The sequence below is a fragment of the Sorghum bicolor genome, chromosome 1, assembly GCF_000003195.3.
Source record: "Sorghum bicolor cultivar BTx623 chromosome 1, Sorghum_bicolor_NCBIv3, whole genome shotgun sequence".
In the NCBI taxonomy this organism is placed as follows: Eukaryota; Viridiplantae; Streptophyta; class Magnoliopsida; order Poales; family Poaceae; genus Sorghum; species Sorghum bicolor.
In genome coordinates this window covers 19,171,246-19,193,705 of record NC_012870.2, presented here as the reverse complement: position 1 = coordinate 19,193,705, position 22,460 = coordinate 19,171,246, and the positions used below count along the sequence as shown (strand labels likewise).

Here is a 22,460-nt window from a genome sequence, read left to right as displayed (position 1 = left end):
TGTTGAAGAATTTACTCAGATTTTTGATCAGCAGAGCCTCATTTTGGGTTCTTAGGTCAAGAACACCAAGCCCACCTTCCATCTTTGGTTTGGCAACCATTGTCCAGGCAGCTTTAGCATTAATTCTATTGTTGTCATCCCTGCCTCTCCAAAGACAGTGTTTTCTGAACTTATCAACTTGGTCTCTGACTGAAGTGTGGAGGAAGAAGGTACTCATAAAGAAAGTAGGCAAAGAGGAGAACACTGAATTTGTGATCTGCAGCTTACCAGCCTGGGAAAGAAAAAGAGAGGTACTGATCAACCTCCTCTCACACCTTGTAACCAAAGGAAGAAAATCATCCACTCTTGGCTTGGTGAGGCCAAGTGGAAGTCCAAGGTAAGTAAAGGGAAGACTTCCAATCTTGCAGCCAAAAGTTGAGGCCAGGTGATTAAGCTTTTGGGCATTCAGATTAATTGGTACCATCATGGATTTTGAGAAGTTGACCTTCAGACCAGTAGAGGAGGCAAATGAATCGAGGAGAGCTTTCAGAGTAAACAGCTGCCTTCCACAAGCTTCCATTATAATGAGAGTATCGTCTGCATATTGCAGAATGGGGAAGTCTGGACTGGAGTTTAGAGGGACAGGCAACTTGAACAAACCAAGATTCAGAGCTTTGTTAAGGATAGACTGAAGGAGGTCAGCAGCAAGCACAAAAAGGAGGGGGGATAAAGGGTCTCCTTGTCTAACCCCTCTCCTACAATGGACAGTTTTACCAGGGCAACCATTCAAGAGGACTGAAGAGGTCCCTGAGCTAAAGATCATACTCATCCAACTTAGCCATTTGGGCCCAAAACCTTTTTTATTCATAATTTCAATCATAGCTCCATGCTCAATCCTATCAAAAGCCTTCTCGAAGTCCAATTTTAGAATGATGATTTCCTTCTTTGAGCAGTGACAGAGATGAAGATACTCAAATGACCAAGCCAGGCACTCTTGAATTGTCCTATGTTTGATAAACCCATATTGGTTTTCATGCACCAGCTTGGCGATCAATGGCTGAAGCCTGTTGGAGAGGAGCTTAGTGATGAGCTTCATTGAGGAGTTAAGCAAAGAGATGGGTCTGAACTCATTGATCTCAGAGGGGCTATCCACTTTGGGCACTAAAGTAATAAAGGAGCCATTGATACTTCTAAGGCATATGTTTTCAGAGTGAAAAGCCTCACAGAGTCTATAGAAATCAAATCTGATTATATGCCAACATCTCTTAATGAAATCATTGTTGAAACCATCTGGCCCTGGGGATTTGTCAAGGGGAAGCTTTCTGACAACCTCATTAATTTCCTGGGTACTAAAAGGGGCTTCCAAGGAGGAAAGGTCAGTCTCATGAGGATAAAGGCTAGAGAGCTCAAACAGCATATCATTATAACAAGATGAGCCTAATCTTTCTTTGAATTCCTTCCAAATGATTTCGGCCTTGGAGTTATGCTCAAAAGTTATCTCTCCATTTGAGTCCATCAGAGAAGTAATTAAGTTTCTTCTATGAGAGATGGTAGCCCTGGCATGAAAGAATTTGGAGTTCTCATCCCCCAATTGCACCCACTTAATCTTACCCCTCTGCCTCCAATAAATCATTTGCTCATGTAAAAGAGAGGACAGCTTATCAGAGAGTACATTTCTAAAGTTCCATTCCTGGATGGATAGGTCCCTCATTTCTTCAATGACATCCAGAAGGGACATGACTAGCTTGATGTTATCTATAACTATCTTGATATTTGATAATTGCTTCTGCCATCTCCTTAGGGCATTTCTGAGAGCTTTGAACTTGGCTGTGAGCAGGGTTGCGGGGTCTTGAATATAAATGACCATTCCAGACAGAGGCAACCAGAGGAAGGAAGCTATCATGTGCCATCCAAGCATTTTCAAATCTAAAAATACTGCTTTTCGGAATTGAGGGCTTTATCTCCACAATGTAGGGCCAATGGTCTGAAGTTTCCATGGAAAGGGAGTGGGCAATAGTATGAGGGTACCTATGAGTCCAAGATTGGGAAGTGAAGAACCAATCCAACCTTTCCAATAAAGGGGGATACTGCTTGTTGGTCCAAGTAAACTTCCTTCCATGAAGGGGAATCTCCACAATACCTAGAGCACTAATAGCATTATTGAAGAGAAGCATTTCACCAGCATTACCCCCAGGATGATTTCTATCTTCAGGTTTCCTTAACAGGTTGAAGTCTCCCACCACAAGCCAATCAATGTCTTCAGGCATATCAATATCTTCAAACCAATTCATAAAGGCAACTTTGCCATCCGGATCACAAGGCCCATATACAGAGGTCAGAGTCCAGGAATCCCCACTATGAACAGAGAAGAAATCCACAGAGATTGCATAACTGTTTCTAAAGACTTCTTGTCCAACAAAGAAGGCAGACTTCCAAACAACCAAGATCCCCCCCGAGGCTCCAACTGAAGGGAGGAAACAGAAATCATCAAAGGTGGGGGGACAAAACTTCCTGATGTACTGAATGTCGAAGGATTCCCTCTTAGTTTCTTGGATGCTAATGATGTCACAATTACTCTCTGAAATTCTATTTCTAATAGATTCCCATTTCCCCTCAGAATTGATGCCCCTAATGTTCCAACATAGGACTTTCCAACATCTAGAGTTATGATTATGATTCATGGTAAACTAAGAAGGAAAAGCACCTTAGTACAAGCATGCATAACATGGGTACTACTAGCATCTAGCCAAGCTGGGGAAGACTTTAAAAGGTTTTTAAACCACTTCAACATCCAAGCCTTTAAAAGGCTGAACAAAAGCATAGCTAAAAAACATAAAAAGAAAGAGCAAAAGATAAAGGTTTGTTATCAGCCAGAATTCCTTCAAACACAGAGGGGGCTTCATTCCTTGTTGGACAGCTCTTCATTATCATCATCCATGGGGTCTTCATTCTTCTTTGGCTGAGATGACCCCACAAGAGCCAGCTTGCCTTTCTTCTTGTTTAAAGTCTTCTCCTCCAGTTCACTATCCTTCAGGTCACACATCAGAGTCCCAATCTTCTTGATAGCTTTATTAGAGAGGGTGGGGGGGCTGATAGAACAGCCAAGACAGCTCTTGTTATGACAGATAGGGTTCTTAAAACCCATCTTGTTGACCTTGAGTCTGGGGCTTCTCCTGACTTCAGTTTCAACCACTGCTGCTTTCTTCTTAGACTTAGGAGGTGGAACATCAGTCAAAGGAGGGGCTTCATCTGAGTCAACCTCAAAAACTTCAGCTTGAGAGGAAGAATTGGGGACAGGATTAACTGATTGCCCCACTAGCTTCAGGGAGCAGAAGGGGGAAAGCTTCTCAGAACACTTATCAGGCAGAGGGATTCCAACCTTCAGACTAGACCCCAGAGAGTTAACAAGCTCAGCCGACTGGAGGATCTTCTTGACACAGTGAAAGTGACTTGGGGACATCAGGAGTGAAGCAAAGAACTTAGCCCATTCCACTGGAACCTCAATTTTAGTGGAGGAGTTTGAATTGAAAAACCCAGCCCAAGGTTCCTCTGAACCAAAACAGAAAGGCTTATCATACTCAGAACCTTTGGAGCCCAGATTCAGGTGGCCCAAATAAGAGTCCATGTGATTCATCCTACCCAAATAAGGGTCCATGGGCTGCAGCCTGGTGAGCACCATCCCCACCTGCAGATTCTGAGAATTAGGAGCAGGGACATTGATGTTATTCTCTTCCTCTTGAATCAATTGTTGGATTTCCTCTTCACCCATAAGATCATCTTCTTGGAGGTCCAAAGGGAGGTAGTTGTCCATTGGGAAGTCAAGGGCAGGAATTTCAACCTGAACCTCTGGGGGGCAGCAAGGGCTTGAGCAAGCTCAGCCTCAATAGGAGCCAGCTGCTCCTGAACAAACTGAGCATCTTCCTCACCTTCATTAACCTGGTCAAGGAAAGCATTCATCTGCTGGTTTAACAGCTGTGGACCAGGGAAGACAGGATCAATAATCATTTCTTGGGGGTCTGGGACCTCATTCAGATCAAGGCCTTGCACATCTTCAGGGTTCTCATTGAGATCAAAACCTCCAACTAGCTGCTCATTGTCAGACCACTCATTCCATCCTTCATCTTGAACTTGCATATTTTGGCCCTGAAAGCCCTGGAGGTCCTGTGCCTGAACATTCTGCACATTATGATTACCCTGAAAAGCATCACCTTCAGGAAGTTCTGCTTGGAAGAGATTGTGACCAGCATTGACATTGGGGTTGGGAGGAGCAGGGCCTGGTCCTTGCAGACCAAAGCCAAAGAGATCAAACGGCCCCCCTAGGGGAAAATCATCAGGCCCAGGAGCAGGAGCTTCATCTTCAGGAAGGGCACCCAGAAGGTTACCCTGGAGGACCTCACATTGCACCGTCCAAGACTCACCCTGGAAACCTTCACCATCCGTCAGCACTAGGAACTGTGGAACTGATTCCAGGTCAATGACTCTAGCCTTGACTAAGATCCTTGAGAGGTGTCTGTCATCGTCCACCCACGATATAACACGACCAAAAGAGCTGATAGAATTAACAACGAAATTATCCTCTCTGAATTCTGGTGGGAACCCCAACAACAACAACCAACATTCACGATTGAAGTTAACAACCCCCCAGTTCCGCCCCTTATTATGATCCACAAAGGAGATAGAAACATCCCCAAACATAAACGGCCCTTGCTGAATAAGACGATCTCTATCATAAGCATGCTTGAATCTAACGAAGGCTTGACCGAGGTGAGTAGGTTGCATATGCACAAAAGCCACATGGAGGATGTTTGTCAAGAAATTCGAGACAACCGCTCTGATAGCCTGAAAAGTTACCTGATGACCAGGCATTGGCTCGACTGAGACGATAGCAAGATCATGATGCTTGATTCTTGGTCACAGGAGGACAACCCGCTCCATTGGCTTCCGAGCTTGAACATCCAGGCGATTCAGCCCACGCGGGATGAAGGGAGTCGGATCAGCATGGAAGTAGGCCATCTCAAGCTCACACTCGCTTTGCTGTTGGCAATGGAGGGAATCGGAGTTGGGGTTTTCTGGCGCTGGAGCTCGCCCAACAGTAGCAATCGGCGGGGGCGGAGAGTCCCAATGTATAGTGAGCGAAGCCGAAGGGGCACCCGAAAAATCCGAAAAGCCCATGAAACGCTTGGGGGTAGATGGGCCTGGCGGAATATGAGAAGACCTGAACCAGTTTGCGCAATCAAAGCTCGGCCCAAAGTCCCTAGCAAAATTATCCACCTTCAATCCCTTCAAACGGGACTGAAGAGATTCCAAACCACGCTGCTGACAAGAGGCTGATACGTGGCCCCAGCCCAATCACCGGTGACATTTAATGGGCCTATTGCAATCCCGTCTTGAATGAGCCGCTGAGAGGCAGCGCCGGCACTGCACAGTATTCGAACTGCCCCCATTCAAGCTGCCGCCAACCAGATCAAGTCCCGAGGCAACATTCAAACTCAAATTGAAATCTAAACTGCTTGAATTCAAATCCTGAGACAGATGCCCTTCAGAAACTACTCGCTGCTCATCCTAAATGGAACTGAAACGAGAATCTTCTCGCGGAGCCGAGTTCAGGTCAAGATCAAGATCAGCCGCTTGAGCCCGGTGATTAGAATGAGGCAGATTGAAATCCAGGCGGTCGAACACTGTGACCCGAGGAAAGATCAAACGCTCGAAAACCGATTTTCTTCCAGAACTACAAGCATTATTCAAAGAGGAATCCTTGGCACTATGAAAAGAATCTCCAATAGGAATACAATTAGCCCCCGTGAGCACCTTAGCAGGACCTCTAGCAGCTTGAGCATAGGAAGGTTTTTTGTTCTTAACATCCACCCATGGGAAAACTGGCTGATTCAGAGAAGCTTCTCGAGCTGCCACAAGTCCCTTTGCATTGAACAGGTGAAAGGAAAGCTGAAACTCTGCACAAATGAACTTGCGAAGTTTGACAATCTCAAATCCAATGGATCTGTCCGAAACAATGAAAAGGAAGATTTTGTCTTCCACAAAACCCACTTTGAAAGACGAAGCAGGACTGCCCAGAATAGCATTCAGCGTCAGGGCAACAAAATCCTCATCTAGACGAGAAGAACAGCGACCAAAAGCAACCAAAAGGGAGAAATCAGATGGCCCTGGGGAGTCGAGGGCAACCGGCTTCCCAAACCTCTCCAGAACGAAAGCCGAAAACGCAGCTCCCTTAGTAGCAGACGACAGCGGGGGAGGTCCAGGGGCCATGGAGACCCACCAAACCGAGGAGGAGCTTACCGTGGAGGAAGGGGGGAGAGGGGAGGGGGGGAGCAGGGAGCTTCCCCCGCTAGCGGCGGCGGGCGCCGGGCGCCGAGGGCAGCCGAGACTCAGAGCTCATCGGGTCAGAGTATTTGGGTCCACTATGATTTGTATTGGCTCACGCTCCCCACCTTCCTAATAATAAGGGCCTATTTACATACACAAGGTATTAGTTACTAAATGGAACTAAAAGTGAACAAAAATGAATTAAGATCGCCTAATTACAACAAGCAGAAGACTTAGCTAAAAATTAGCCCAACCCCAAGTCTTCTTGTTCCGCGCGGGTCGGCTGGCCCCTCCAACGCGACCACGCGGCCGTGTTTAGCTGCATCGATCGGTTTTATGCGTTCAGAGTTCGGAACTGTAGTGCATCCTGCGAAAATATGGCGAGATGCGGATGCCTCAAGAGACAGGCACAAATCAAAGGAGAGGACGCCTATGGTTTGCCGCGAATACGTAACTAGTACGTAATGTCGTATAGCTAGGTAGCCGTAGGGCTCACCAGTCACCACTCAACTCGCGGCACATGCCCAGCAACAACCAAACCGGCGTCGCAGGATGGTTGTCGTCGCGACACGGATGAGCACTGGCTGTCAACCACAGGTCGTCCAGTCCTGTCCTGTCCTGTCGCACTCGACCGACCACCCGATTCCTTGCCATGCATTAAGCTAGTGTGTCATGTCAAGAACCTATGCTCGCCGCCGCATGCAAGAACGGAATTAACCACCGCCACTGTTTTCGTCGCGGCGTCCAGAATGGAGTGCGCAAAGCCCTCCGTCGTCTCCACGCTGATCATCCTCGTCTTCGCGGTGACCGCGGAACCAGGGATCGTCGCGTTGAAGCTGGAGCCGACTGGCACGAGCGCCCACTTCCCGCCTCTCCTCGACTGCGCTCTGGCTCCTGCGGCTGCGGGTGCCGTTGCGGCGCCCTCTAACAACCTCAGCGCGTTCCGCGACAACGTGCTGTCACTCCTCGGCGCGCTTCCGGCGGCCGCCGCGGCCGCGCCCACGGGCTTCGCCGCGGCGCAGTCCGGCGGCGACGACCACGCCTTCGCGCGAGCGTTCTGCTTCGGCTTCGGCGCGCGTCGCGGCTCCTCCCCTGACAACTGCCTGGAATGTCTGTCCGCCGCCGTAGAGGACGTCGCCGACGGATGCCACGGACGCCGCGGGGCGGTCTGGCGCGCCGGCTGCTTCCTCTCGTACGCGGACACCAACGCGTCCACGCCCCGGGAAGACGTGTTTCGCGGCTGGTTCTACGACGACGACGACGACGACACGCCGACCGCGGCGCTGGGCAGCCAGTGCGTGGCCACCAGCACGGCGGCGGAGTGCTCGCGGTGCCTGAACGAGTCGGCGCAAGTGGTTCCAAAGCTCAAGGAAGGGAGGCGGCTGTCGTTGGTCCACGGCGACGCGGTGGTGGTCGTCGGCTACTCCTGCTACCTGCGCGTCCCGTTATTCCCTCCAAGGCCGCGGTCGGCGAACTACGGTGAGCAGAGCTCACTCGTCCTCTCTTAATTCCCCTCTTTCCGTGTCTTTCTTGTCCTTAGACACACTTTTTTTGAGGGCATTGTGCTTAGAAACTGACAGCAGCGCGATGACGATGGTGCTCGTCGTTGCAGTTTTTGGAGTCTTCGCAGTCTTTGACGTGGTTGGGCTAGTGATAATCGAAGTTGTGGGGCTTCTGTTCTGCATCGACGTAGCTCGGGAGTTTAATCCAGCATGAGGTGGCCGCTGCGGATCATGATGAAGGTTACCAGCAATGGTCGATTAGTGGATCCTACGTTACTGTATATCCTAGTGCCTGAGCCTGTCTCTGCTAGAGGAAAACCCAAGTACTGAAAGCTCTACCTCTCAATATTCTTCTTCAGTGAACAGTTTGCTAGTTCGAGTTTTCTCTGCTCATGTTCATGTGATTTTGATCTAGCAGTGAGACTGGTAGCACCAATCATTAGTAACTGTTTGTATATATCTAGACTGTTCTTGAACTAATATATGCTTCAAGGTGGTATAGTCGTATGCTCTTAGCGTCTTTGCTCAACCATATTTGAGGCTTTGAGCTGCCCATCAGAACATTAAAAGAAGAGGACTTTTCTCAACACAAGGTCATAAGCTAGGACTATATTCCATTTATGGACTTATGGGTTTACTGCACAAAAAAAAAAGGATCATAAGGCATAGTTTTGAGAACAACATAATGTAATGGCATATACATACCAAGACAAGGCTTATTTATTTAAAGTAGTGCCACTAAGACCAGAGCCCAGAGGGCGAACTGAACTGGCATGCCTCATCACCATCGCCCATCTCACTCAGACATCAGACCATGTGACCTTCACCTCTCCAGTGGTTCCATTGAGCCTGAGAGCCTTCCACACTCCCGGCGAAGCATTCAGAACGTTGTTGGGCACGGAGGTCCAAAGTCGTGCTCCTCGTCGCAGCCGTTAACCGAGTCGCATTCGTCGACGACCTTGGCCAGGACAGACCTCCCGTTGGTGGCACTGATACGGATCTTCTTGTTGCAGCGGTTTGCGCCGTCGAGTCGCAGCCAAGTATGACCAGCAGTTCTTTGTCTTGGTGGAAGCGCCCGTCGAAGGATGTCATCATCCTGATCACCGCTCCATCCTCTCCGTTCTCAAATCTGGTGAAACTCATGGTAGCTGGGGTCTTGGCTCACACCGGCGGCGAGCATATTTGAACTGCGGATAGCGCTTGCCTGCGACGCAGCAGCTGTCCAACCGAAAAGAATTGTCCCTTGCCACGAAGGAAGCCACTGGGATGGCAGGTTGCAGCAAAGACCTCGTGAAAGGGGAAGCACAGGATCTGCAAGAGGACAAACGCAACCATCAGTAGTAGTCTAGCGTCAACCATATTTGGTATTTCTTCTATTGCCTTCGTAGCTGCCACGCAAGTTTAGGTTAGAGCTTGAGAGGCCGGCTTGGAACTCTTGCTGAGTGGCTGAGAGTGTGGAGTTTGTATCGCTTAATATAGATCTCTCTAGCAGCGAAATGTCGGCAATTTCTATGCCCTATCTTGCTTCATTTGGCATTTAACATGCATGATGATGGCCCTTTCGTTCTCTTGGTTTTTCACCTCATGGTTGCTTTGATCATCACACCTTTTTGTCTGTGCACGGCAGAAAGTTACATTGCCTTAAGTCCAATACTACTGCTGGTAGCTTCGGTATTAGTGATTCTTTTCCTCAAGTAAACAGTTACTCGACATAATTTCAATAATATAGTTCCTCTTGCCACCATGTTGTACCAGAAGAAAAAAATGGAAAGAAATAAACACATATATCCAATAATATAAGAGGCATACATGTATGGTAAGTACTCCGTGATTTTATAATGACGTATGTGGATAATTTATATGTATATTTATGAATCATTTTTTATTATTTATAATAATGATGGAGTTTGGTAATTTGGATGAAAATTATTTAGGGTTACTTTTAGATTTTTTTTAATAGTGGCATAGGTGAGGTTACTTTAGTTTATTCCAGTAATGAGAAGATGAGTAATTTAGTTGCAAATTCAATGCTACTCTATAGTATTTTTTCGTAACGGCATAGGTAGATAATTTAGATGAAGGTTAGGATTTATTTAGGTTATTTTTCACAATCTTAGAGTGGATAATTTAGATATAGATATTTAAGGTTTCACTTCAAATTATTTTTATAATGATAGAGGTGGGTAATTTATTTGAAACTAGATCGAGTGCCCTATTATCTTTGATGTTGATTACAGTATCTATCCAAATCAATGGCAAATGTTTCTAAATTTTGTGAAAATTAATAGGATTTATCTTTTCTTTTTTAGTATGTCTCGTCACAAGTAACATGTAGGTTTTGAAGGAGTTTCCAATTAGAAATTGCAAGTGATTGTGGATAGTTGCAAGATGGTATGACCTTTTTATTTTCTTATTGTTTGTTTGTGTCAATAATCCTTGCGAGGATCAAATATCAACTGTTTTTGGCTAACTTTTTGTTCAGAGCAATTTGGGGGGACCCTGCGTTTGTACATAGGTTCGTTGGTCATATAGTTCATCCTGGCATAGCATGGAGACACTGAGGAGATGACATTAGAGCCATATATTGCGATAGGTAATGACGATGTATTCCATGGTGAGGACAGGGATACACCGGTGCCACACACAAGATATGATCATATGTAAATGTGACTTATGGAGAAGCGAACTGACCATAGCTTAGCTGGTTGATTTTCTTGTGGTGAAACTTTTTTACCTAATAAGATTAAGTTCTCGACTTGACATGGATGTTGCATAATTCCTTCCAATGATAACGTTCTCGACTTGGCATGGGTGTTGCATAATTCCTTCCAATGGTAACTAATTAACGTTTCTTCAGTGGTGCTCGTAAAGGTAGGGTATGCCTACGAGTTCAGATGACTTAGGTGCTCATAAGAGTAGGGTATGTTTGTTAGTTCAGTCTCAACCCTGCGGAGTGCTTATAAGGGTAGTATGTGAGTATGTTTATAGAGGTGAATGTACGTGTATGTTTGAGTGTTTGTGTTGTATTGTGATTTGCAAAAAAAATTGTTCTTGTGTGAAGAGTGTAACAACGAATCGAAAATCAAGCAAATTCAAAACCTAATCTAAAACTCATTTAAACTGTAAATTTCTTTTTGGACCATAGCTCCAATCCAATTCCACCACTGTCTCCTTTACTTCTTCCTACACACTACGAGTGAGCGCGCATGGACACATGCATGTTGTAAATTCACGGTCGATGCCCACGTTTGCTACATCAGAACCGTGTTACTGTTTTTTTACTAATATATAGTCCAGACAGAGTATACCTAATTAAGAAATTCCCAGTTTTCAACGTTGAGGGAAAAAGGTCTAGCTACATTGATAACAACTCCTTTTTAAGAAAAAGAGGGTTGCACGATGCAGCTGCGAGCACAAATTATGAACCACCCTCAATAACAAATCCTATTGCTAAACTCAATTGAGGATGGCCTTTTCTAGAACACAGGAATAATATGTCACAATGTGATGACATACACTGAATAATTAGGCACAAATTTTTTCGGGAGTGACATGAAGCATGAACTATATATAGGAGGGAAACGAGAACAGTGTGTGGTCGTACTTTTAGGAAGGACGTCGACAAATATCAAGTGATGGTTTATTTAGTAGCTACTATTCCATCACGGCCAAGACTAGTACTAGCGTAACTGATCACAAATCCCATGACACATGTGCATGCAAGTTAAAAGAACACACTCCTATGCGCGTGTACCTTCTTTCTCTTCACGCAGCAATCTGGCTATCTCAGCGTTTCACGGCTCAGACATCTGACCAAGTGACCTTGACCTCACCGATGTCCTCATTGAGCCCTAGCGCCTTCCACACCGCCGGCGACCCGTCGACGATGTTGGGAGCACACGGCGGCTCAAAGTTGTGCTCGTCATCGCATCCGTTCACCGAGTCGCACTCGTCGACGACCTTGGCCACCACGGAGCGCCCGTTGCCGGCGGTGACACGGACCTTCTTGCCACACCGTTTCGTGCCGTCGAGCCGCAGCCACCCGGAGGACAGCGCGACCACCTTCTCGCTGTCGTCGTGGTAGCTGTTGTCGCACTCGGACGGGCCGCCGCCGTCCTTGCCCTTCTCGAAGCTGTTCACCGTCAGGATCGCCGGCGTCTTGGCGGACACGGGGGGCGAGCACCGGAACTGCGGGTAGCTTTCGCCCGCGCGGCAGCAGTCGGAGCCGTGAAACTTCTTGCAGTTTCCGGCCTTGCCGTGGAGGACGCCGCTGGCTTTGCAGGTGCCCGCGGCGGCTGTCCCCGGCTTGTGATGCTTTTTGGCTTCGGAGACGTGGGCGTGGAGGAGCAGGACCTGCAAGAGAGCAAGCAACACTAGCAGCTTCATGCTGGCCATGCTTGGTTGCTAGCTGCTGTGCTGAATTCGGATTGCACTGGACACACTTGCTGGTGGCTGTGGTCTATGGGACCGGGTTGCTTTATATAGAGCTCAAGGAACACCAATTCCTATGGCGTTCGTTTTAACTAGAAGTGTGAAAACAGCCCCATTTGATTAATTCCTTGGTTTTGCATCCCCTATGTTGTTTGATTGGTTGGTTTACAGTAGACCGTGACTTTGGGCGGTGAAAAGACTATACGTACATTGAACACTCGTGTATTGGTAAGGCTATCTCTCTCTTTTTAAGAAAAAGAAGCATCAGTATAAGCTTATTATAATAGCGCATCTATAATTAAACCGTATTATAGGTTCAGGACTAAGACACCGTTTAGCAGCGCTTCTCCAGCGGTTTCAGAAGCCATTTGGAGCCATGATAAAATGAAATGGCTCTACCAATTAAGTCCTTAAAAACGTATTCTCACAGAGTTTTAGTATACGAAGGAGCCAAAAATAGTGGCTTCTTCCGGCTTCACCTCATACTACGTAGTTTTAGGAGCCAAAAATAATGGCTTCTCCCGTCTTCACCTTATCCTACGTAGTGTTATGTGAGAGCACATTTTATGAAAGAGGCTGTTTTGTTAAACGATTTACCAAAATGGCTTCAGCTCCACCGATAGAGCTATTTATGGAGCTGAAGCCTCAAAAAATAGCTTCACTAGTGAAGTGGAGCCGCTTCAAACGGAGGCTAAAGTTCAAGACGCTAAGTGAAGACCATCCATGCGATGCAAAGAGCTTCTTAGCTCTCGATTCTAGTAACTTGTAAGCATCAAGAATCTGTTATTTACTGTTGTCCGAGCGCTGCAACCGAGCCTAAAATCACAACTAGTGTGTCCTGCTAAAAAGAACAAGTTTTTGGATGACATTTATCTACTCGTAGCTCCCTATGCTGCACGGACCATTGTCGGGTCTAATAAGTTGTCCTAAAAATTACCTGTACCGAAGTCCTGAATATTATTGTTCAAATATACTCCTGTCATTTGTGCATATTTGCGAACTCCATTTGTTGTTCGTCCAAATTCTAAACAGAGATGAAGCTGCAGGTGCAACCGTACGCGCACACAACTGGTGCAGCGAACATTGTTTGGCTCGAACATTGTATGCAAATCGCATAGAAGCTTCACAGCGTTGCAAACGATCACGTCCCTCTTCTTTGTCTGAATGTCCGAGTGAATGAGATTCCAAGGAAGACGTGTGAATCCAAGTACCGTCTCTTATCCGTGCGACTGTGCAAGGATATAGGAATCCAAGTTAGCCCATTTGTCTTCTCCCCGAGCTCCTTCCGTGACGTGTTTCTAATTTTGGCCGGCGCCAGCTGTCCCAAGTACGTGTTTTTTTTTTGGCTGTGGAAGTCTCTATGGCAGTGTATGGCGTACCAGTTAATAACCAAGGCCTTAGCGAAAGCGCAACGCTGCCGAGGTTTTTTTTTTTTTTTTGCCGAGAGCCGGATTTCGGGCACTCGGCAAAGAACATCTTTGCCGAGGGCCAATCCTCGGCAAAGGCTTCTTTGCCGAGGGCCGGGCCCTCGGCAGAGAAACGCCCTCGGCTAAGGCCCATCTTTGCCGAGGGCGCTCGGCGGTGTGGGCCCAGAGTAACGGCGGCTCTGGGCGTTAGGCTTTGCCGAGTGCCCGTAGTTAAGTCCTCGGCAAAGCTCTGCCGGAGGTCAGACTTTGCCGAGGGCCCGCCAGCCTGCCCTCGGCAACTCTCCTCTTTGCAGAGGGTCTGGAGTGGGCCCTCGGCAAATTTTTTTTTGTTTTTTTGGATCCATGTTTTTTTCTTTCTGTGGCACACCTACACTATTTTTAAGTACATGCTAAAGTTTGGTTCATTTTGAAATAACTTTGGTATATTTTTTGGATTTTTTGAATTTGTTGAATTTTTCGACAAATTTCAAATTCAAACTACAGGTGCATTAAATAATAGTATTTAATTATTTCAATCTTGACATTCATTATTGTTAGTGCATTTCCAGGCCGTATGCAGAAAGCCACATGAAATATCGAACGTTTACCCCCCGAAACATGTGGACCAAGTTGCGTGAAATCGTTTTTTTAATATATAAAATGAAAACAAACTCAGAAAATTACGAAACTTGGCGACATAACATGTTATCACATGTGGATGCTATGATAAAAATTTCAAAAAATTCTGAGTCTGTGGTAACGTCTGGTGCACAAAACCCAAACATCTCACATGTGATCACTAACTCAGAAATTTTTGAAATTTTTATCATAGCATCCACATGTGATAACATGTTATGTTGCCAAGTTTCGTGATTTTCTGAGTTTGTTTTCATTTTATATATTCAAAAAAACGATTTCACGCAACTTGGTCCACATGTTTCGAGGGATAAACCTTCGATATTTCATGTGGCTTTCTGCATACGGAAATGCACTAACAATCATAAATGTCAAGATTGAAATAATTAAATACTATTATTTAATGCACCTGTAGTTTGAATTTGAAATTTGTTGAAAAATTCAACAAATTCAAAAAAATCCAAAAAATATACAAAGTTATTTCAAAATGAACCAAACTTTGGCATATACTTAAGAATAGTGTAGGTGTGCCACAGAAAAAAACTAGATAAAAAAAATAAATTCTTTGCCGAGGGCCATACTGTAGCCCTCGGCAAAGAATTTAGAAATTTAAATATTAAATTGTTTGCCGAGGGCTACAGAAAGACCCTCGGCAAAGAGTTTTCACGTGGCACCAGATAGTATCTTTGCCGAGGGCTCGTATTCAAGGCCCTCGGCAAAGACTAACTCGGGGAAAAAAAATTTAAAAATAATCTTTGCCGAGGGCCCTAGGTTAAGCCCTCGGCAAAGAAATTAATAAAAAAAATAAGGAACTCTTTGCCGAGGGCCCTGGATCTAGGCTCTCAGCAAAGAGGCCGACCGTAATAAAACGCCCGAGCGGGCGCTGGGGGTCATTTGACTTCCCAGCGCCCGCTCGCCCGCCGCCGCCGCTCGCCGCACGCCGCTCGGCGGCCCGCGCTCGCGCCCGCCCCGCTCACGGCTGCTCGCGCTCGCCGCCCTGCGCTCGCCAGGCCGCCCAGCGCGCGCCGCGTCGGCCCGCGCGCCCCCAGCCCGCCGCCCGCGCGCCCCCCGCCCGCCACCCGCGCGCGCCAGCCGCCCGCCCGCCCGAGCACCGCCCGCAGCCGGCCGCCCAAGCTCCACCCCGCCGCTGGTGGTGCCCGGCCCCATCTCCCTCCCTGAGCAGCAGGTAAGCCCCTCTGTTTATTTGATTTAGTATATAGGGTTTAGGGTGTTTAGTTAGTTAGTTAGTTAGTTAGTTAGTTAGTTAGTTAGTTAGTTAGTTAGTTAGTTAGTTAGTTAGTTAGGTCTTGTTTGTAGCACTTTCGTTTGTTTGTGACAAATATTATCCAATCATGGACTAACTAGGATCAAAAGATTCGTCTCGTTATTTACAGCTAAACTGTGTAATTAGTTTTTGTTTTCGTCTATATTTAATGTTTCATGTATGTGCCACAAGATTCGATGTGACGAGGAATCTTAAAAACTTTTTGGTTTTCAGGGAGAACTAAACAAGGCCTTAGGTTAGAAATTTTAGTTAGTTAGTATAGTTGGAATTTTTAGTTTGTTAGTATAGTTAGAAATTTTAGTTAGGTTCAAAAATTTATTTTTAGTAGTAGTAGTAGGTTCTCGGCCATCGCGCCGTTTTTTTGATGCGGATGGCCTTCGTGCCTCCTATTGATAATATATCGGTCGTCGTGACGTGTTTCTGTGTGTCGGCCATCGAGTCGATTTTGTTTTGCAGGTTTTGGGAACCTCCCCGTACAGGGGAGGTTCTGTCAAAATTTTTAACTAATGTTTTTTTATTTTACCAAGCAGAGGACGTGAGAGGAGCTTCGGAGGAGCTGATCGTCTACGTCGGTGCTGCTGGTCTGCCTGCACCGCTGCGACTCGCCACTGCCCCGACTCGTCACTGCCTCGCTACCCTTTCTCCACCGCCACCTTAGGTATAAACCAGCTCTACTCCTTTGTCTTTGTCGTAGAATGCGTAAACGAGTTAGGCGTCTCCCGTCCGAAAGAGATACGATTGGATGCATATAGATCAGTGTGTGTATACGATCGTATCTGTTTCGGATTGTCCATGTTTCTTGGACAGCCCGCGTATGCGTAGATGAGGTTAGTTTCCATGTTCCGCTCCGATCTTGGCAAGAATTTCGGCATCACCTTTCCATTGTTCTCCGAATACACAAACTCCTTTGCAGGACGTGTATTGGGAGAACAGCGGGGAGGTGCTGCCGAAATTCTGTCTCGGATCGTAGCGGAGCATGGAAACTGACCTCATCTACGCATACGCGGGTGGGATTAGGACCTATCCTCACCTATTAGACAGTAGGAATACCAGCTAGGTGGTTACGTTACTTGGTGTCGTATTTGTCAAAGGATGGAGGACCGTTAGTGGATGTACACCGGGCGAAGAAGCCGAAATGATTACGACATGGATTGGGTGAAGAGGACAGATGCTTTCTTGAACCACGCATTTGGCGCGGTTGTAGCTAGAGGGCATTTGCTAGTTTGGTGTCCGTGCAGCCACTGTGACAACAAGAGGAGGGTGAACAAGGAGACCATGGGTAAACATTTGGTGTACCATGGTTATACGCCGGGCTACTACCGGTGGATCTACCATGGTGAAGACCGTATCAGAGAGGAGGTGGTGAGACCACGTCTTGAGCCGTTTAATGATGATGCTGGGGTAGCCGACATGCTAGACGACACTCACCAAGCTCAGTTCGCTGAAGGACGTGACAAGGAGGACATGGAGGCAAACGTAGAAGCCTTCTACAAAATGTTGGAGTCGGCGTCTAAACCCCTTCGCGAGCATACAACTATTTCTCAGCTGGATGGCATTGGGCGTGTGATTGGGCTGAAGGCCGAGCTGAACCTGAGTCGAGAAGGCTTCGATAAGATGTTGACTATGTTTGCCACCATGCTACCGAAGGATCATATTCTGCCCCCAACTTGTACGAGTCAGAAAAACTACTTCGTGCGCTCAAGATGCCATATGATAAGATACATTGTTGTCCGAAAGGTTGCGTCCTATTTCGGAAAGAACACGAGAATGCAAAGTACTGTCCGAAGTGTGGAGCCTCAAGATACCTCGAGGCAGTATCCGGTGATGGCCAGAAGGTGCACCTTACCATCCCCGCTAGAGTGTTACGTCACCTTCCTTTCATGGCGAGGATCCAACGACTTTTCATGACCGAGGAAACTGCGAAACAGATGACTTGGCATAAGAATGGCAAGCGGTACCATCCGGACAAGATGGTCCATCCATCCGATGTTGAAGCATGGCAATACTTTAATGATCGACATCCTGAGAAAGCAGCTGAGGCTCGGAATGTACGTGTGGCCTTTGCAACAGATGGATTCAATCCTTATGGAATGATGTCTTCCCCATAAACATGTTGGCCTGTGTTCACTATCCCTCTCAACCTTCCCCCTGGCATTGCCTTCCAATGACAAAACGTTTTTCTGTCCTTGATAATTCCTGGACACCCAGGGAGCAACATGGGGGTCTTCATGGAGCCTCTGATTGACGAATTGATTGAAGCTTGGGAAGGGGTATGGACATACAACCGAGCTACAAGGTCAAGCTTCAAACTGTATGTTTGGTATCACTACTCTCTACATGATTTCCTGGCGTACGGGTTATTCTGCGCCTGGTGTGTTCACGAGAAGTTTCCGTGTCCCGTATGCATGGAAGCTGTGAGGTTTATTTGGTTGAAAAAGGGTGGCAAGTATTCGTCGTTTGACCAGCATCGTCAGTTTCTTCCTGCTGGCCATCCATTCAGAAGGGACGTGAAGAACTTTAGAAAAGGTGTGGTAGTGACAGACCCTAAACCCCACATCAAGAGTGGTGCCAAGATTCGTGCTCAGATTGATGCTCTTGTGCCCGCCGAAGGAGGTGGTTTTGTGGGTTATGGTGTGCAACATATGTGGACTCATAAGTCCGGGTTGACCAGGCTGCCCTATTTTGATGACCTTCTTTTGCCGCATAACATTGATGTAATGCACACTGAAAAGAATATCGCCGAGGCCCTTTGGGGCACTCTTATGAACACAGAGAAATCGAAGGACAATGTTAAGGCTAGAGTGGACTTGTCGACGTTATGCGATAGAAATAAACAAGAGACAACCTCCTAGTGGTCAAAACAAGAAGTGGAAAAAGCCTAAGGTGGATTTCGTCTTGAAAATAGATGCGAGAAGGGAAGTGCTTGAATGGATCAAGAACTTGATGTTTCCAGATGGCTATGCCGCTAATCTGAGCAGAGGAGTGAACTTAACCACTTTGCGAGTCAACGGGATGAAGAGTCATGACTACCATGTATGGATTGAGCGGCTTCTCCCTGCAATGGTCCGTGGGTATGTCCCTGAGCATGTCTGGAAAGTGTTGGCTGAGTTGAGCTATTTCTTCCGCCTGTTGTGTGCTAAGGAGGTATCTCGAAACGTCGCTATAGAGTTAGAAAAACAGGCACCTGTGTTGGTCTGTAAGCTGGAGAAGATCTTCCCACCGGGCTTTTTCTTGTCGATGCAGCATTTGATCGTGCACCTTCCCACTGAAGTACGTTTGGGGGGGCCTGTGCAGTTTCGCTGGTGTTTTACAGTGGAGAGGGTACTGAAGACTCTTCGCAAGAAATGTACAAATAAAGCCATAATTGAGGCTTCCGTTGCAGAGGCATACCTGAGGGAGGAGGTGGCAAACTTCACTACACAGTACTACAAGCCCAATCTGCCGAGCAATCACAACCCACTTCCACGTTACAATGTCGACGAAAATGAATCGACTCTAAGTCTTTTCCATGGACAACTCGGTAGCGCAAGTGCATCCACCGTGAAGATTTTGACAAATAACGAATGGCGCAGTATCATGCTATACTTGTTCAACAACCTTACTGAGGTGCAACCGTTTATCGGGGAATTTGTTCGTGAATCTTGGAATGAACCAAGAGATCCAACCCCGCAAGAACAAGACATCCTTCTATCCCGGGGCCCGGGAGCGGATAGGCCTGATTTCATTTCTTGGTTCAAACGAAAGTTCCGGACCGACTCGTCCATGAGTGTCGAGTTGAAACAGGTTGCAAACGGCTGCCAAGTTAGGGTGAAGTCATTTACCGGATATGATGTGAACGGTTATCGCTTCCACACAACAAGATACGAGAATATCCGGCCCAATCGGAAAACCACAAATAGTGGAGTTTGTACTCCCGGCACTGATGGCCTCAACTACCATGGAAGAGTTGAGGACATCTACCAACTTGAATTTGATGGTGACAAACCTCTGAAACCTGTCATGTTTAAATGCCACTGGTTTAATCCTCGCGAAACGAGACTCACCCCTAGTCTTGGGCTAGTCGAGGTGCGAGAAGATTCTGTATATCCGGGAAAGGATATCTACATTGTGGCTCAACAGGCCGTGCAGGTGTATTACACAAGATATGCGAATCAAGCCAAACAAGAGCTTCAGGGGTGGGCTATTGTGCACCAGGTTTCTCCACACGGGAAACTCCCAGCCCCGAACGATGACGATTACAACTTTAACACAAACACATATGATGGAGAGTTCTATCAAGAAGATGGGCTATCGGGGACACTTCAGATACTCCTACCTCAGGCCCTCGAAATGGAAGAAGACAACGAAACGGTTGATGACGAGGATGATGGAGACGTGGTGCAAAATGCCAAGGACATACAAATGCTTGAGCGATTACTTGTCGTTGGTGATGAAGACGAAGACGATGACGTAGGACCTTCGGATAGTGTCGCTTATTTGGATAATATTGACAGTGATGACGAGACCTATAATCCCAACCACGAGGACTATTCATAATACATGTAATACTATGTCTTTTTTAAATTATTGACATTTTTGTTTTGTTTATTTATTTTCAAGTCTCTAATATGCTTACTCATAAGTCTTGTTTCATTCTTTGTGTGTGCAGGTGTTTGATCAAAGATGGCGAGCAGGCGGCCACGACGTGACACACCCTCGGCCTATGCGAGACGCCCTTCCCTCACTGGTGAGGCAGAGTCGTCAGGGGCAGCCGCCGCAGGACGCCGCAGGAGGGGGAGGCCTTCCACGACGAGTACCAACCAGGGGCGTAGGAGGCCGCGGAGTCCCACCCCAGACCCCGTGGCTCCGACGCTGGAGGAGGAGTACCAGGAGGACGAGGACCAGGACGAGGACCAGGTCGAGGGCCAGGACGAGGGCCATGACGAGGAGCACGGCGCGGCGCCCGAGGACGAGGGAGGCGCGGCGTCGGGTGTCTACCAGCGAGGTCCCGCGAAGCTCCCTCCATACCCACTACCTCATAGTCGGGCACTGCTTCGCCCTGTACGGCCCAAGTAAGTAAATCTAAATGATATCATAACTACCTCATCTGATAGGTTTGAGGGTTTAGATAGAAACTGACTATTTTTTTCTAACTGGTGCAGGTCTTGGGATCTGGTGTCGGGTACTCCCGTGCGCGCTCTCCCGACCATCCTGGGTACCCTGTGCCGGAAGTACTTCCCCGGCCTCGTGGAGTTGGCGTCGGGGGCCCGCGAGCCGGCCACCACCTAGGACAGGTATGCTTTAGGGGAGGACGACACGTACCGCAACCCCTAGGAGAGGATACTGGCCGAGTTTTGGGTAAGTTCCTTTCGCACAACAATAATTCATCCATTACATTAAAATCTATTTTTTTTTAAATAATGATTTGGATGTATTATCTTTTGTGCAGAGGTACTTCAGGGTGGAGGACGAAGACGTGGCCCTGGCTGAGTCTGTGGTGCACGCCTCCTGTAGGAAGTATGTCACCGACATGCACCACGAGGCGCGCGTCCAGACAGTGATAGACTTCTACGCGTCGGCGCGTAGTATGACTATCACGAAGGCTCAGGCGCGGACGATGACGATGACCCAGGAGCAGTACCTGGAGGTAGATGAATAACATTCAGATTGTCTCTTTTTTGAATTTAATATATTCAATTATATCTTCATATCTGTCAAACACTCATTGTCTTGTAGGTGATTCCCTGGTGGTGTCGGGCGCATGCCGATGCCTGGGCCGCGATCGTGGGTAGGTGGTTCACGCAGGACTACCTAGAGAGGCACGAGTCTCAGCGGGCACTGCGTCTGCAAAGACCAGCTGCCACTCACCACCGAGGCAGCAAGAGCCTCCCCGCCTTCAAAAAATCATATGTAAGTGATTTGTCTTCTATTTAGTTTCGCGTTTAATGTATGCTTGATTACTCACCCTCTGTCGCTTTTCTCGTAGGAGGCTGCGCACCCGGACGAGGAGGTGTCCATGTTCACGGCTTGGGCTGCGTCTCACCAGACTGCAAGCCAACGCACCTGGGACGCAGCTGCCCCTCGCGAGGCGTACTCCGATCCCAACGTGTACGATAAGGTCCAGGAGTACACGTCGGCGGTACGGGAGTGGCACGGGCCAGAGTACGACGTTCGCACCGAGCCACTAGATGCCAAGGCCGTCATGAGGCTCGGTGGCGGTAGGAAGCACGGCCGGGCCTGGATAGCAAACGCCGCCATCGACCCCAACACCACCCCCACTCTCAGCCAGCTCAGAGCACAGAGCACGAGCTCCAGCCAGCCCATCCGTGCACGGCCGACTCCGACAGTGAGCATGTTAGCTTCGCTCCAGGTAATTCTAGGTTCACTCATAGTAAATTAATATTCTCGCAACTGAATTACATTTGCATTACTAAAACATTGGAGTGTAATCTTGCAGGCCGACAACGTTCAGAAGACGGAGCAGATCACGGCCCTCACTGCTCGGCTGGAGGCTGAGCGTCTCGTGCGAGAGGCCCAGGACCAGAGGATGGCTGAGATGATGAGGGTCCTGGCCGCTCTGGGGCAGCATACAGTTGTGGACGTCACGATGTCAGCTCCAGCGCCTCAGCTTCCGCCGCCGTTTAGTTCTACTGTAAGTGTCAAAGTTAACTTCTTCTTTGTAACTGTAGTGCAGAAATAATTACTGCAATCTCACATAAACATCTAACTGTTTGTGCAGCCTCAGTCGACAGGGGATCCAATAACCCGCCTCGTACGTCACCGGATCCTGGAGCCTTCGACACACCACCCTCGACGCAGAGGCAGGACGGTTGGGGAGGAGGGTGAGTTCTCGCAGCCCTACGGTGTGTACGTGTCGGCGGTTTGGAACTTTGGTTTGATTTGGTGAACTTGTGGACTACT

General features: G+C 47.6%; 2 protein-coding genes across 2 annotated transcripts; one reads left to right on the top strand and one right to left on the bottom strand.

The window, feature by feature from the left end:
* LOC8067110 lies at positions 7,008-8,250 on the top strand. Its single transcript, XM_002466984.2, has 2 exons — positions 7,008-7,779; positions 7,913-8,250. The coding sequence occupies exons 1-2, from the start codon at positions 7,050-7,052 to the stop codon at positions 8,014-8,016; spliced, it is 834 nt and encodes a 277-aa protein (XP_002467029.2). The 5' UTR covers positions 7,008-7,049; the 3' UTR covers positions 8,017-8,250.
* On the bottom strand, positions 11,604-12,197 carry LOC8067108 (putative ripening-related protein 4). The gene has a single exon (XM_002464398.1). It carries the CDS (start codon positions 12,195-12,197, stop codon positions 11,604-11,606), a length of 594 nt encoding a protein of 197 aa, XP_002464443.1.